General features: G+C 41.3%; 1 protein-coding gene across 1 annotated transcript in view; it reads right to left on the bottom strand.

Annotated features, from left to right (window-relative positions):
• Positions 1 to 11,543: 11,543 nt before the first annotated feature.
• The window catches only part of fgfrl1a (fibroblast growth factor receptor like 1a), a 76,370-nt gene continuing 70,657 nt past the window's right edge, over positions 11,544 to 17,256 (bottom strand). Inside the window, exons 5-7 of the mRNA XM_017716171.2 lie at positions 16,260 to 16,544; positions 14,635 to 14,988; positions 11,544 to 12,824 (exon numbers count right to left, since the gene is read on the bottom strand). Coding sequence (XP_017571660.1) covers positions 12,415 to 12,824; positions 14,635 to 14,988; positions 16,260 to 16,544 — 1,049 coding nt within the window. The 3' untranslated portion in view covers positions 11,544 to 12,414. The remainder of the gene's footprint in view (positions 12,825 to 14,634; positions 14,989 to 16,259; positions 16,545 to 17,256) is intronic.

The raw sequence follows: 17,256 nt of genomic DNA, 5'->3' as shown, positions 1-17,256 counted from the left end.
GCAGTGACAGCTACAGAAGGCAAAGAGGGAAAAGCAGCTCAAGAACCACAACAGAGCAGCGTTTTCAAAATAATATGAAAGCAAACATGGCATCCATAACCACTTCAAACGCTGACGCTCAGGCCATGAATCACTAAAGACATACAAGCGGCTTCCTCTGCGCTGCACGAAAGCCTCAACATCTTGCCATAATCACGATAATATTTTAAGTCAAATGCTCCGGCAGTTCTGTACCTCACGCTCGAGATCAGAGAACTCAATTCAAGTTGGAAATGAGAGCGATTGTGAGTTATTTGCACCCTGGTTGGATAAACTGAAGGTAATTGAGTCGGTATTTGGATGTAAGTAAGTCTTGGCCGAGCACAAGTAGACCGATCAAATGGAGACGGACGCCTGAGCCAAAAATAACATTAGGAAACAAAATGTCAGGCTTCTTTGAATTATGGCACTGAATCACCCAAACCCAGGTATTAGAACATCATTAACCAGTGGGTGATCATTTAGACTGGGTTAAAGTACTGTTGTACTATTGATGAGATGCAGTACATCTTAAATAATACAAGACGTTTGTGATGCGTCTGTAGCTTCTATTCCACCAGTTAGAATACTTGTGTGTGTAAGAGTATCTGTGTGCCTGTATTTAGCTCTTCATGGGCCGTGTAAGGAGTACAGCAGTACAAAGTAACGTTACAGTAATGTGCAGTAATGTAACGACAGTTACTGACTCAATAAGAATGATGTTACTTTGTCACACAAATGTCTTTTAAAAGAGCCATAATACACCGATCAGGCGTAACATCACAACCACCTCCTTGTTTCTACCCTCACTGTCCACTTTATCAGCTCCACTTACTGTATAGCTGCACTCTGTAGTTCTACAGTTACAGACTGTAGTCCATCTGTTTCTCTGATACTCTGTTACCCTGTTCTTCAGTGGTCAGGACCCCCATGGACCCTCACATTCTCAGCACTGCAGTAACACTGACGTGGTGGTGGTGTGTTAGTGTGTGTTGTGCTGGTCTGAGTGGATCAGACACACCAGTGCAGCGGGAGGTGGTTGTGATGTTATGCCTGATCGGTGTACATTAAATGCAATAGGGCTGAAATATCTGCATGTATAGATTTGTTTGATCAATATTGTGACATTAAATTGCGATTATTTTCTCCAAATTTGACACTCAGGTCTGTTATTTTGGCCAGTAAAACCACCACATCCTCCTTTTCTGCCTCACGCATGACCCAGGATGTACTCTGCCAGACTGCCAGTTAGTTATGGTTGTGATGTTACAGCCTTGAGTGTTTGCTTGCTTTTGATTCATATTTTGATAGATCATCTACAGGCAGCTCACCAGCTCTGTGTTATTTGGTTATATATCCAATGTAAAAAGCTTAAGATGTGCACTACGTGTGTAACCTTGTGAATGACCTTGTGAATCTGACCACTGCAGCGTGGGAAGCTAGGTAATCTTGGCGAACAATCTGTGGAAGAATCTGATCACGCTAATATGAAACCGATGGATAAAGATTAAGATCCCCATGCTGAGTCCAAAGCTCATCTAAACAGGCCAGACTTGGTTTTATACCAATAACAGTAATAAATCATGATTACATGACCATTTTCTGACCTCTCTTTAAGACAGAGATATATAAATGACCTCTGTTTGGATTGGCTTTCCTGTATTATGTTTCATTTAAGAAGCAGGCAGGACTGAACCACTCCTTATAACTTCAGCGTGAGTGGGAGGAGCTAGACTGCTGTAGGCTGAATAGGTATATGTAAATGAGTTGGTTTTCGTGGCATCACTAAAACAAATCCAAAACACTTTGTTTTTGTCTGTTTGGACAGGTGTGAAATGTACATTTAGAAACTGGAACAATATTTCAAAAAGTATTTTTCAGATAAATGGTTTAAAAGTAAATAAAATATCGTCTCTTGGTTCCTAAACTTTTCAACTCCTCGGGACCACCAGTGGTTCCAAACCGCACTTGGTCATGTTCTTCATAACTTTCATATTTCATGAGCTCCATTCAGAAGCTGGGCGTCGTGTGAGGCTGTAGCTCTTCTCTCCAGTCTAATAGACGGTGATGTCATTTTAAACCCTTATAATAAAAGAAGCTGAACTTTGTTTTTCTACTGAAAGTCGACCCGTTTTTCCCCAAATCTGGGCTCTAAACTATAAACAGACGGCGTCCCTTCAGTGATCTGCTCTGGAAACGTTACTTTTAGAAAATAATAGATCAGATCATAAAACACATGTTCTGTTAATTTGAGGGGAGCTTTAAAAAAAATAAAAATTACATTTATTTCATGCAGTTACTGAATAATTTTCCTTAAGACTTGGGCTTAAGACTTGGGCCAGAATATACCCTGGTCAATAGATTAGGCTAAGTCTTGGGTTATGGGTGTGTTTGTACCATTGTTTAACTAGGCTCATAGACATCAATGGCAATACCACACAATATGCACTGTGTGTCCAAAAGTTTGTGGACATCTGCTTCTCCATCATTTCTTCTGAAATTAGTGGTATTGACAAGGGCTCATTGCTGCAGTAACAGCCTGTACTTTTCTGGGAATGCTTTACAGCTAGATGGTGGAACATTGCTGCAAGGATTTGATTGTATTCAGCCACAAGAGCATTAGTGACGTCAGTGCCAATGCTTGGCACTGGGCATGGTGACTGCACTTCCCATTCTGTTGGCAGTGCTTTTCTATGGAGATTATACAGGAAGATTCACTCGAAAGAGGCCCTGAATATTCTGCTGTAACTGTAAATTCTGAAGCAATCTCAACCACATTCATGGAATCGATTGCATTACATGCCATGCTGGAAGTGATTTCCATTTTCTGCAAGACAAATTTTGATGTGGCGCTCCATGTTCCTGAAGTTGCAAACGGAGGTTAACCGTCATGATGGCTGTCCGGCGCCTACCTCATCGCTCCGATGCCGGGGCATCCCGGCTTATTCGAACCTCCGAATACTGAGGAGCACATTGCACATTGTTGTGTTCAAATTTCTTCATCCTAGAGAAAGTTATTACACAATATTCGGGGCCTCTTTCAAATGAATCTCCCTGTACAAGCTGTGTGTGTGCATTCAGCGATAGGTGCACTGTAAAGACAGGGTGTCTGGATACTTTTGGACACATAGCATAGGAAAACAAACGTGTGCGTGCCGCTCAGGTCTTCATGCTCTTTGCAGTACATGACAGATAATGGAAGCATGTGAATGGAAAGCGATTATCATCGCTGTAAACTTGTTGCGATCTGCCCGAACAGGTAACTCGCAGTCATTGCACTTGTGATTCCGTTGTTGCCCACAGCGATCAGCAGCCAACGTGGTAGCGTGTCTGGTTCATCGAAACGCTGTGAAAGGGACAAGGTGTGAACAGACGCTATTGTACATGTGAAATGTGCATGAACTGTGGAGGTTTTGCAGGGATTTGGGGTAATTTCCTGCGCCGGGTCCATCGGGAGGGGAACTTTAGGCCTCAGGCTAGCTGTCATTGTGTCATGTGGGCAGGGAAAGAAATCTAAATCAGGCCTCCTTCCCCTTGTACAGCCTCAGGGCCTACAAATGAGATGTGCCACCTCTGAGAGATAAAGCAAGCAGCTCCAGAAGTCATTATTCAGCTCTCTCTTTTACAAAAACAGAGCGAGTCTTTGTGCAGCTGATGGTAATGAAATGACTTACACCCCAGAGTTCTGACCGCAACATCTTGAATCACTTATTCACAAACAGGTATGACTTCGTCTCTCTCCTTTTTCCACTCAGTGTTGCATTGATGTTTTTGTTTTTCCTGTCAGAAAAGCTCAAAGGAGTCGGGGCAGTTCTTTCTCAGGGTGACCGTGTGGAGCCGCTTTCATTAGGAGTATAAATTATTCCAAGCGTGCGCTGACAGGGAAGAGCTCATGTGGCATAATAAGTATTGTAATGTCAATGGAGGGCCTGGATGATTAGAACACACCGATACCGATTATAAGAGGCAAAAAAAATCCACTAACCAATAATATAATATGATACAATTTTATATTTTAAAACTGAAATAAACCATTGAAACTCAAGTATTATACATATTGTAGCACTGGGAGCTACACAATATTCTCAGTACTAATTTCTAGTTAATTCAATTTTTTTCCCCTTTATTTAATTTGTTCTTTTCACAGTAAAGACTTTTTTTTTCATGTTAGAACATGTTATTGTCTCCTCGACCTCCTGATGAAGTGCCAAAGCTTTGCATTACTGTATGACATAATTACAGAATAACATGTTATAACACAAAACAGGCCTTTTCCATCAAGAGAACTGCTGTAAGCGAAACAGTTGCTAATAATGAGCGCATTAGCAATGTTTTTCCAGGGCCTGTCAATATCAGATATGTCAGATATTATCAGCCAGACCATATATTGATCATTTTGTCTGAGTTCCTTGAAGAATTAATGACACTTCTTGTAAAGATGGGCAAAAGAAAGGCTATGAAAATGTTTAGCAGCTTGACTCTATACTGAAAATGGGAAGTCACACCTTTAACTGAGGCACAATTATAAAAGAAGAAAAGAAAAAAACATTTTTATCAAAAACGTGTCTGTAACTGTAGAACTACAAAGTGCAGCTATACAGTAAGAGGAGCTGATAAAGTGGACAAACATCATAGAAACAAACTTTTAGCAAGACTTTTTTCCAAGTGATTTTGGGCCGTTTCTGTTGGTCCTTTTATTGTGGAATTTAACATGATGCAAAAGGGAAACTGCAGCTTTTAAATCGTGCGAAAAAGGGAAAATGACAAAAGTGGAGATACAAGCTTTTAGCGTGGCAGTGGCGTTGTACACTCATTTTTACTTAGACACTGAAATGTAGGTTATAGGGTTCACCTACGTGAGAAATAGACCTGAAAATCTGAAGAGCCACACACTGCTCGGACTTGCTTAGTGTTTCTGTGTTGCCTCTTCAGTAACTAAGCCTGCTCTATCTCTAGATTTGGCCTGCTATCAAAACTTGTCAACAGAGGTAGTAATTGGTCCCATATCGTCCAGTCCACTGTACGCGTTTTAGCAACAGCTGCCATCAATTAATGATGTGCAATTACGCAAGCGAAAGACAATATATGTGGCCTCGACCTGCAGTCCTTTGAGTAATTACAGGAAATAAGCCAAACGAAGAGGACGCTCTCAGAAGGCCACGTTTAATGCAAGCAACGTGTTCTGCCACCTGTTGACTACAATCGCAGTGTTTCCTCCGTATTCCTCTAAAGCTCTGGTTTGTGTCAGCGCGCTGACGAAGAGTGATCTGCCAAGAAGGCCGTCCGGCTCATCCTCGCCCCCTGCAGTACCGACATTTGCTCAGGAAGGATTATTTTTGAAAGTTACCCTATTTTAGAGTGATAGTCACTCTTCACTATGACTCACTGCTTTATATTAATTGTATAGAAATTCATTCTTATTCATTTTGTCATTGTTCAGTCAACCAGAGGAGGATGGGTTCCCCTCTTGGTTCTAGGTTCCTTGCAAGGTTTCTTCCTCCTGCTCTTGCCACTGTCACCCTTGGTTTGTTTGCTTGGAGCTTGGACAAACACACATTGGCCCAGTCCCATTTCCTCTTTTTACCCCTACCCCTTGGTTTTGAGTGTCACCCTAACCCCTTGGAACTGAGTTACAGGGGGTACTCCCTTTGTGAAATGAGACCCTCAAATAAAGAGCATCACTTCATTAACAGCTACTAGCGCCGCTCTGTAGGCGACCCTGCCCGTCTGCAGGGACAGCAGAGGAGGGGAAAGTTCAGCTCCTCACTGCTGGGCTTTAGTTACATTTAGGGATCAGACGCCTTCAAAGAGGGGGGCAATTATTTATTATCACCCACCCCTAATTCTTCAGTGATATGAAGCTGATGTTAGGATTTCGGGAGCTTGTTGTTTGAATTTTCCTGTTCCACCTTGTCTGAGGAGCCAGAATGTAACCACTGCACCGTTTAAGGTGGAACAGGAAAAGTTAGCTACCAAGACAACACTTCTAGTGATTTTTTAATGCTTGTTATGAAGAAACCGACCATAATACACTAAAAACAGCATTAAACTAAGACAATATAATGGTTATCGTAGTTTTTTAAGAGACAAAATTCTCACATTTGTGGTTTCTTTGGTCTCTTGTTCAGCCGTCTCGCCAGTTTTTCTGTTTTTTTCTCATATCTCTCTGTTTGGAGTCTCTGAATAACCTCTGTTTGGAGGGTCATGTAGCCCCAACACTCCACACTACCCCTCTATCTCAAGAAGAATCAGGACAGCCTACACCTACGCCTAAACACAGAAAATAGAGGCTGAGGGCTAAGTGGTAGGGGCAAGGGGTGAAATGGGTTTGGTCCATTTAATTGAACTGAATTGTACATCTGGACTGGCGACCTGTCCAGGGTGTATCCTGCCTTCCGCCCGAAGACTGCTGGGATAGGCTCCAGCACCCCCCCACGACCCTGACGGAGAAGCAGCTTAGAAAATGGATGGATGGATGGATGGATGGATGGATGGATGGATGAAATGTACATCAAAACTATGAGGGAATATTGCAGCGACCATATGTGTTAAAACAATCTTCTACGTTCGATTCTTGAGGAAGCTGATTGAGAGAATGACTGGGTGGCTACTGGCTAACCTTTAAAAACATTTGAAAAGCTGTTTCTGAACATTTGGGGTCTTCTAGCTTTGCCAGCATAAATGATGAACTAACCTAACTTTGTGTAAATAGAGCACAATATAGAAATATGTCCACATATGCAGTCGAGACTGACGCGGCTTTTTTCTGAATTTCTACAAACACCGTTTCATTTTATAGTAAATGAGTTTGGGCTGGTTTATGTTTATGAACAGACGCCTACAGATCAACATAGTAAAGGAGCTCATCTGTGATCCTGAGTTTAAAGCCAGTTTTTATTCAACTTAAACTTGGAACTAAGTTGTAAATAAATCTGAAACTGAAACTTTGCTTGTGTGTAAAAAGTGATTTCAGAGCCACTCGGTTCTCCCTGATGGAACCTGTTTACCTTCAGTGTTTTGTGCTTCTGATCATTTTAATAGACGTCAGCGTCACTAATTAATGACGTTCTATTAAAAGACTGGTTTACCAAGAGAGACGCTGGAGGACTTTCACCTGAAATGAGTTCATGAAGCCAGTCTGGTTATAAAAATGATAACAGGACCAGATCAGAGCCAGAATTACTCTTTTAGTACTTTTACTTTATACTTAAGTACATTTGAAGGTAAATACTTTAGTACTTTTACTCAAGTGGAGGTCTAAAGGGAGGAACTTCTACTTTTACTGGAGGAATATTTTACCTTGGATGTCTCTACTTTAACTCAAGTACATGGTTTGTGTACTTTGTCCACCTCTGCTTGACAGACTGTCTATGTTTTTTGGGGGGCTGTACAGCAGCCATTCCTCTAGACAGAACACCCTGGCTTTATGAGCGTCTCCTGTCCTCTGGGGTGGTCCTGGGATGGGACGGAGAGGAACAGGTAGAGGGCTGGGCGGCAGGCGCACTCACACGCTCTCGCTCGCTCACACACTCGCGCAGATGTCCTGCATGCGGACGCCTTTGATGACCCTATTCCATCCCATGCTTGAGTGATGTCAGCGGGGCTGCAGAGAGATTCCTTTCCTCTCAGGCAGCTTGGCAGGATGTGTAAAGAAAGGCCGAAAGACAACACCGAGATTAGGCTGCTTTTGTCACGGTTCTGTGGCAGACTTTAAAGGCCTTGGCTCCGCTCCCATCTCGCAGATTCTTTTTTCTTTTCCCTCTCTCCCTTCTCTTTCTCTCGTTCGCCCTCTCTTTCTTTCTCCTCCTCCGCTCCTGCATCCCTCCCTTTTCTGTAAGCAAGGTAAACATTTAAGGGGAACTGCTCATGCTCATTATAGCAGAGAGAGGGGGATGTTTTTACTTTCTCTGGCCTTTCAATCGGCGGCTTTGTTGCGGAATGGACCGTTATAAGCGTCTGAAAGAAGGAGAAACGCAAACAGAGGGTTCATTCTTTGAAAGGAACAGGCAGGTATTCCCAGGTGTTGCCTTCACAGACGCATAGAATTTCCGTTTCGCTACGTCTCAATGAAGACGCTCTCCCGTCGGTACACGAACGGTTTAAAACAACATGCATATGAAATCCATTCAGCTCTTACGTCGCATTTACTTTACAGATTTGTTGATATATTACCAATAATATTAATTATAATACTTAGAATTATAACTATAATACAGCTAATTAGAATCTGTGCTCAGATGTTTTTGTGTCTCTGTAAAGTCTCTGTAAAGCAAAGTATGCAAAAGTTTAATAACTTGGTCATGTTTTGTTGATTGCTTAGTGAAAATAAGACACATTTGTTGTGTTTAACATATTGCAATATGATAATACATAAAATATGGCCTGTGCAAAAGCTTTGACACATTCCAAAAGTTACGTTTTCTTTTTTTCCAACATGTTAAATTCAGCAAATAAATAGAAATTGTGCACCAAAATGAGCAGAAATGCCATATTTAAGCAGTTTGGCCAGGGCTGACCAAACTTCAGCATACAAACTTTTTCCTTTATATTTTGAGGCAGTCCTGTGCAAAAGGCTTAGCCAGCTAAACATGTTGGTTGGATCTATTTATCTGGGCATTAAGGTAGTTTTGATTGTATTAGAATAAGTGCAAACAAACATTCATGCAGTTAAAAAAGTTTTTAGCTGGTTAAAGGAACAAAGTTTGGTTCCAGTTTTCTCCTCGATGTCCGCAGCCCCGTCAGGTGGGTTTGTCCTGTTCCAACAGCTGCACACCTGAGTTAATGTAATGACGCGCGGATATTATCGTATTGGACGTGATGCAAACAACACGGGGCCTCCGCAAAGAGAGTTTTGGAAATGGTAACTTAACACCATTTATTATGCTGAATAATGTTTAATGCATGTGTTCTAATATGTGTGTTTCTGAGCAAATAAAGGCTCAACTGTCCAGTTAAATAGGTTTTCAGATGTACTTTTGTCAGGTGCCCAAGACTTTTGCACAATACTGTATATCATCACGAAAAAGTGGATATTAAAACTCAAAACCCACTGTAACTGTAACCCAACAATACCATTTTATGTCACTGCTGTTGGAAGAAAACATTGTACCTCACTTTTAATGTAAGTCAATGTTACATTATGTCAAATATATCCATCCATCCATCTCTCTATATATATATATATATATATATAAAATCTCACATGCAGTTGGGTCCAAAAGTCTGGGATCACTGAAAATGAAAATGCTCCCGTTTTGCTTTCCTTTCTAACGCGATGCAAATGTTGTATTATTTATTTTTTTTATTACAAATGATGTTATCAACATAATTTGAGTGAAAAGCCGAATCTTTCAATGTTTACATGAGTTTCAGAATTTTCTATTTCCCTCCATGCTTTAATGAGAGTGTGTGCTCGATCTGGCATGGATCAGATGGAGCCTCTGATCACTACAAGTCCTGAGAATCAGAGGAACAGGAGTTTCAGTGGAGGGGATACGGCCTTAAAGGCCTTAACAGGGTCAGTTTCACAAGTTTCCTTTCATCTGAATAGTGACCTAGAAATAGTGCAGAATTTCAAGTATCCAAATACCTTTTCTTTTTTAAAATGTTTAAAGATTCTTAAATTTTCTATTGTTTAATCCCAGAATTTTAGTGCTGGATACAAAACCTTGTATCTCCAAAAAGGTGAAAAAAAAAAGACATAAGTAGAAGTTAGCCAGATTTTAATGTCGTTTTGGGCCATTTCTATCGGCCCAATCATCATGACACTTTGACAGGCTGTAAATTGTAACATATAATCAGTGATTATATGTAAATTGGAAGGCTTTGTAGGGTTGGATTACTCAGAGTGACCAAAGTGATGTAAAGAGAGGCAGAAACATTTTGTTAAATGTTAAACGTTCCAATTTGCCAAAATGACTTTTCATTGTTTGTACAATGTAAATAAAATAACTTGCGCTACCGGGAACATTCATAATAGGGTACTATAGAATAATAAACACATCATGTCACAAACAAATATTTCTCATCATTTTATTGGCAATGATAAAATGATTTTAAATGTTTCAATGTGACAACAAATAAACATAAAAAGAGGCCAGACTGTACAAGATTGTCCATACAAAGATAACTAATTACTAACTTTTTGTATTTTTTAACAGCACATATAAATATTTTACACTTGATATATGCTACATAGCTTACATTGCAGCTACAAAAGAAAATAAAACATAACTGATCTGTTTTTTTTGGTTCAAAACATTGACATAATGCCCAATTCATGGTAAGAAAAACATTGCTAGCCAATAAATAAACTACATGTGTTGAACTGCTGAGTTGGACAAGATTTCCACTTTGGGTTACCGACTACAATGACAGGGACCGTCGTCCTAAACGTTCTCACGGGTGAAAACAAATCTGTGGGCTTAAGTGCATTCCTATGGATTCTAAGCTCTGCAGTCTGTTCAGCACTTACCCATTACTGCGGCCGTTCGGGTAAACACAGGAAAAAAAAACCGAGGCTGGGTTTTTTTTTGTTTTTTCACACTTTGTAGTGTGGAAAGATTTTGTCTTTCAATCAGATTTTTAAGCTCCAACTCCCATTCTAAATCTGGGCTGCCATTACTTGAGCAGTCAAAGGCATTTTACACAGTTTCCATATAGTGGTCATGATAATACAAATATGTCCAAAGGCAAAACAAACAAAAAATAGAAAGAGAAGGGCCACCTGAGCGAAAGTAGGAATTCATGCCTGTGGTACCTCAGAACATTCCCAGTATTCCTTTTCAGAACTGAAATATCAAACATCACCAAAACACACAGATCAGGCGTAACATCATCACCACCTCCTTGTTTCTATGCTCACTGTCCATCTTATCAGCTCCACTTACTGTATAGCTGCACTTTGTAGTTCTACAGTTACAGACTGTAGTCCATCTGTTTCTCTGATACTCTGTTACCCTGTTCTTCAGTGGTCAGAACCCCCATGGACCCTCACAGAGCAGGTACTATTTGGGTGGTGGATCATTCTCAGCACTGCAGTAACACTGACATGGTGGTGGTGTGTTAGTGTGTGTTGTGCTGGTCTGAGTGGATCAGACACAGCAGTGCTGCTGAAGTTTTTAAACACTGTGTCCACTCACTGTCCACTCTATTAGACACTCCTACCTCGTCGGTCCACCTTGTAGATGTAAAGTCAGAGACGACAGCTCATCTGCTGCTGCACAGTTTGTGTTGGTCGTCCTCTAGTCCTTCATCAGTGGTCACAGGACGCTGCCCACAGGATGCTGTTGACTGGATGTTTTTGGTTGGTGGACTATTCTCAGTCCAGCAGTGACACTGAGGTGTTTAAACACTCCAGCAGTACTGCTGGATCTGATCCACTCAATATTCACCTATATAGTAAGTGGAGCTGATAAAATGGACAGTGAGTGTAGAAACGAGGGGGTGGTCATAATGTTATGCCGGTGTATGCTACCCATAAACGTAGTGACATCACTACCTGAACAATAGGCACTTCTGTTTACTTTATTTCCATTAAGTGGAAAAGAGATACACTTAAATACGCTGATAGGTTTGTAAATGACTGATGTGATAGCTTGTGTACCGAAGATGACAGTCCCATTGACATCAATTCAAGCAGACAAAAAAAAAACAACCAAAACAAAAAAAAAAAACGCTTGCAATATTGGCAAGAACAACATGTACATATAGGTCCTCATGCAATCATCTAGCTTTAAAGACTGCTCCGGGAATTCGAATTTGGGTGTAATGCAGACTCAACGAAACCTCCTGTATACCTGCAAACACCTACACAAGCAGGTAATTCTGATTAGCGCGCAGTAATACAAATACATTTCACTGAAATTTGGTGCCAAGTAAAACTGATCCTTTTTGGCCCCATCCACAAACTTCGGTCAGCGAGCATCGAAGCTGACTAAACAGAGAGGTGGTGGTTGGTGTAGCTAAAAAAGGCAGAGCTCAATGCTCACAACGTATTGTGAGGAAAATGAGACAGTACATTCATTTTCATCATCTGTGTGCATATGTGGATCGTCCAAACTTGAAAAACTGAATTTTTTTTTTTTTTTGCATTATCTGTTCTACTCCCGGCTCATACTTCATCCTTGTGTTCCATTGCCATGCCTCATTTCCATCTTGCGGTAGTATCGTCCTGATGTCCAGTATGGAAGACAGTTTAGTAGGAAGCAGCTTGGCTCAAAATGTTTTATACGTGTGCTTTCTCCAGGCAGTGACTTCAGAAATGTGTGAGAGTGACACAGCTTGGTCCAAGCGCTTATTTTGGCTCAAAGTCGGTTGTTCTGCAGATCCAAACGTTGCAAAGAGAAACTACGACTGGTGGGATCACTGTGGTGGGACTAGCCATGAGGACTGAGGCTAACATTGGTAGTGGATGTGTTGGTGCTGATGAACTTTCCCGTCCACGTGCGAGTGGGTGTGCGTGTGGATGTCTGTGAAGATCTTTGGGTAGACTTTGGGGGCACCCTGGGCCAGGAGGAGCTGCTGTTGCTGCTGCTGCTGGGTCAGGTACTCCTCGTAGGTCATGGAGGCCATGCAGTCCTTGTCGGCTCCCGGCAGTGGCCGCTCTCTAGGGGGCTGGCGGTGGCCGTTGGGGAGAGCCTGAGCTGAGACCATGGCTCCGGAGGAACAGTGCTTTTTAGACTGGCAGAACCACAGCAGGATAGTGCCCAGGATGAAGACCACTCCGGCTGGGATGCCAATGATCACAGGCCAAGGAAGCCCAGGAGAAGACACGGTAGGGACTGGGGGGAAGTGTGGTTTGTTGTCTGAAATGGAAAAGGATTTGTGAAACAGTGAGTCCAGAGGGACAGGAGTCATCATGGTCTGATACTGTATAGATATGGATATTCTACAGATTTGTTAAGTTCTACAACAGCTCTAGGGAAGAAAATTGGTGGGGACCCTTTACATTGTGTAAAGTTTTTTTAAATGTAAAAAGTTCTTCCCACTCAAACATCTTAAACTAAGGTTCTTTAAAACCATACACTGGAAGGTTCTCCTGAAGTGTGGAGGACGTTTGATTTGGCTTGCCAGAAAGTTAGTCTAACCCCAGACCCTCAACCAATGAGAGAGAGCAAACATATTTTCATAGTATATATATATATATATATATATATATATATATGAAGCAGTTTAAATGTCCTGTCAAATTATATGTTTTGTTCATTTTGTAAATAAAAATAAGCAAACTCACAAATGGCATTGTTGCATTGTTTTGCAAACTTTAGTTACAATTTTTAATTGTAGCCTAATTTTGGAAAAAAGCTTTGCAGAAAAAAAAATGTGCTGTAACTTTTCCACAGGTCATGTTTAATTTTTTTCAGCAATATGTTAAATTCAGCATGAACAGAAAAAAACAGAAATATTTCATTAAATTGTGCAGAAGTGTGTTCTTTATAGGAGATATCTTAACTTACTTTCACCTAGAAAACCAACAATACACACAGTCTGACCAGGGGTGCGCATACTTTTGCATAAAACTAACTTATTAAACTCTTAGTTACCCTTTAAATTTGTTAAAAATATTTTTGCAAGAAAATGTAAAATGCATTTTTATAATGTAAAACTTAAAACAATGTACTTCTTTTTTATATTGTATATTGTACATTTGTGTATTATGTCTTTTCAGCCCTCAGCTCACTACAAACACTGTCCCAAGACTAAAAGTTCTGGCACCTCTATTTTAGTGGGTCTTCTATCGCAGGGGTTTTAATTAAAATTCAGGTCCAGTTAGAGTAAATTTCCACAAGCAAAGGTCCAGAACATCATAATGTTGAACTTGCATCATATTTCAGTGCCATATATGTGCCATTGATACTGTTTACTGAAGTAGCCAAGTAGGAATATCAACATCTTATACAGTCGACAACAATGTTGAATGAAATAAAATACAATTCAGTCAAATGTTAAAAATATTTATGGTCAGTTTTCTCTGTTTAGATCATGTCATGTGAAATATCTGCCCTCTGACTCACTTTCTTCTCTGACTGCTGTTTCTCGCCTTGTCCCTCCCCTGTGTGTGCGACACGTAAGTCTCATCGTAATCCACTGATCTGATTGGCTGAGTAGCACCACATGATATTTACAACACATGCGCCTGGTGAATTTTTCCCGGATCGCTAAAGCGACACCGTAAAGGCTATAAAAGTTACGGCAATTAAAATAGGACCACCCCATCGAAATCAAATAATTCTCCATAGTTTATCTGTTATAAGTCCAGGTCCGCATATGACAGCATCTGGGTCTCTACTCGGACCACGATCAGCCTATTAGTGATCTCTGTTCTGTGGCGTCACACCAAAGAACCAAAAACATAATTTATAATCCCAAATTTTACTCTGAGAAGTTACATTTGTCAGTGCTACTGAGGTAGAAGAAAAATGATTGTATTATGATTTGATGAAGTTATTATACACACAGTGTTGTTTAATGAAGTGGAAAGCGCTTTAATTCACACAGAATGGAGACTCTAATTTACTGACCGTAACTCTAAACATTGTTTTGAAGACATTTAGGTGACAAAAAGCCAGAAAGATGTTTAGAAAACTGCCACCTGACTCTATCAGTGATACTGACCCGGCAGCACAGTGAGAAAGGCACTGCGGAAGCTGTAGCCCATGGTGTTGGCCCCCAGGCATATGTACATGCCGGCGTCTTCCTCCTTGGCCCGGGTGATGAGCAGCTTGTTCAAGTAAGAGCCGTCTGGACGAGACCACACCTCTCCAGTGGGCAGCACGACAAAGTGGTGGTCTCCCACCTCGATAGTTGAGTTGTACTTGTTCTCATCTCCAGGCTCTACTCTCTTGAGCCACTGAATAACAGGCTTGACGTCACTGCGCACTTTGCACTGGAAGGACGTGGTGCCACCGTAGTCTACCGTCGTGTTTACAGGATGGGTTCCGGTCAAGATCGGCTTTGAGTTTGTGCGCTCTGTTAAAAATAGAGATGAATTAATAACTAGATCTTGAACTGGTGTTAAATAGAGCTGCACTGACATGGAATTTGTCAGCTGATAATGATGACTAAGAAAAAACACCTTATTGCAGCTAATACAAAAATAATAGTATCATAATATCAGCATCACAAATAATTATAACTATATATATATAAAAAGTGCAGAGAGCATAAGATGAGTTCAAAAGCCAAATGGAGCCATGAGACATGATAAACATTGTAAACCTTTACATCACTGTTCACAGATGATACGATTTAGCCGATGTTCATATTCAGAATGATTTACAATGGTGAGTAGACGCCTGCATTGGCTAGCATTGTGCCGAGTGATGGGGAGAGAGGGAGAGCCATCCAACCCACCCAGAGAAAGCAAGGCCAATTACGCTCTCATGGACTCCTGGCCAAGGATGCATTTTTCACTTTTTATCCTAAAGGTAGCTTGGCTAATCTCCGCGAAGAAAGAAGTACCACATTTGGCTCAAGCTAGAGGGAGTTTGTTTCACCTCCCCCTTGCTCGGCCTTCGGGTTTGTGGAAACATGTGTTTGTAAAGTCAGCAGGCACAGCTGGGACTTAATCTACAGCAGATGGCAAATGAGATGGATAGAATCTTTCTTTGCAGCTTTCTTCTGAACTCACCACCAAACAATAACCCTGTCACACCGCTGCACACTGAACCAGACTAACCACTCTATAGTAACAAAGTTATCGGTCAGGCCTTGACAGAGTTACCACTAAATAGCATAATTCACCACTAAAATAATATCTAAATCCAATCGATTACCTCAATACAATTAACCAAATTGAATTGATCTCAACCTCTAAAAGACAAAATCAAACTGTACTATTATTTTAAAATGACTTTTTACATTTTTACCATGTGTCTACTGTTAAAAAGAACAAGGTCAGAAAGGCAGACGTGAACCTGTTGATGTAGAATGTAAACGTAATTCTTTATGTAACGGCATAATTTTTCATGTAAAGACGTAAAAACATTTCAATAATACAGCTACCCCAGCCTAATAACTCACCTTCAAAGGGTTAACAACAGAAAACATCAACCTGCCCTGAAACCAGTCTGGTCTTTAAAAACCCCTTTGTTCTGAGGCCAAACGAACAAATGAAAAGCAGATACATATACAAGCTCCACATTAACCAGACACCTTCTCCCTGCCCAGATCTATTAGACTGACGAATTGGCTCTGACACATTCCGAGACGAGAACACAGGGAAGAACCAGGTGACTCACGGATGACTTCCACTTTGTAGGTGGCGTTGATCTCCCCGGCACGGTTGGACACGTGGCAGGTGTATTTGCCGCTGTGCTCTGGGGTGAGGTTCTTCAGGCTCAGGGTCCACTTCTTCTTGCGGCCCTCGCCCACTTCCTCAGGCGTGAGGGGCCTGCTGTCCTTTAGCCACACGATGTCGGGCCTGGGATTCCCGCTGGCTGTACACTTCAGCCTGACTGAGCTGCCCACGGGCCGAGCTATCACCCGCTTCCTCATCTTAGCTGGCTGGGTGAACCGGGGACGCACTATGATAAAGTAAGACAGGAGAAAGGAGAAAAATCAAGCTCCGCTTTTGCTTCAGATCTGAAACAATTCATAGGTGTTTCTGTCCATCCTTCCACTGTGAGAAGACAAGTCAGCCATAGCGGGCCTGAAAGGATGTGCAGCTGTCAAGAAGCCTCACTGAGAAAAGGAAGAAAAACATGCACCAGAACATCAAAATTCACCTGGAAAATGCCCACGACTGAACTTTAAAGCTGTGGAAAAACATCCCTGCAGATTTTGTTGAAAAACTGAAAGCAAGTCTTCTAAAAAGAATGATCTGCCTCCATCTGGCCCTATCCACTGCCTCCTCTACTTTCACACCAACCATCTCCATGTTCACCTTCACTACATAAATAAAGCTTCTCTGAGGTCCACCTCTTCTCCTTCTACCCGGCAGCTCCATCTCCAACATTCTTTGCCCAATATATCCACTATTCCTCCTCAACACATGTCCAAACCATCTCAACCTGGCCTCTCTGGCTTTATCTCCAAACTACCACATATCATTAGAATAAATACACAAGAATCTGTTGTTAAAGAGAAAGTGGTTGACTTGTTATGAGGTAGTTTGAAGAGCAAAGTTTCATGAGTAGCACACAAGATTCAACAGTAATACAGTATTGATCAGCCAAACCAGGTATTGGATGATGACTGCAAGAAACACCAGGCTGCCACAACCAGAGGTTCGGAAGT

Source organism: Pygocentrus nattereri, chromosome 8, assembly GCF_015220715.1.
Source record: "Pygocentrus nattereri isolate fPygNat1 chromosome 8, fPygNat1.pri, whole genome shotgun sequence".
NCBI lineage: Eukaryota > Metazoa > Chordata > Actinopteri > Characiformes > Serrasalmidae > Pygocentrus > Pygocentrus nattereri.
This window is presented reverse-complemented; position numbering and strand designations above follow the sequence as displayed.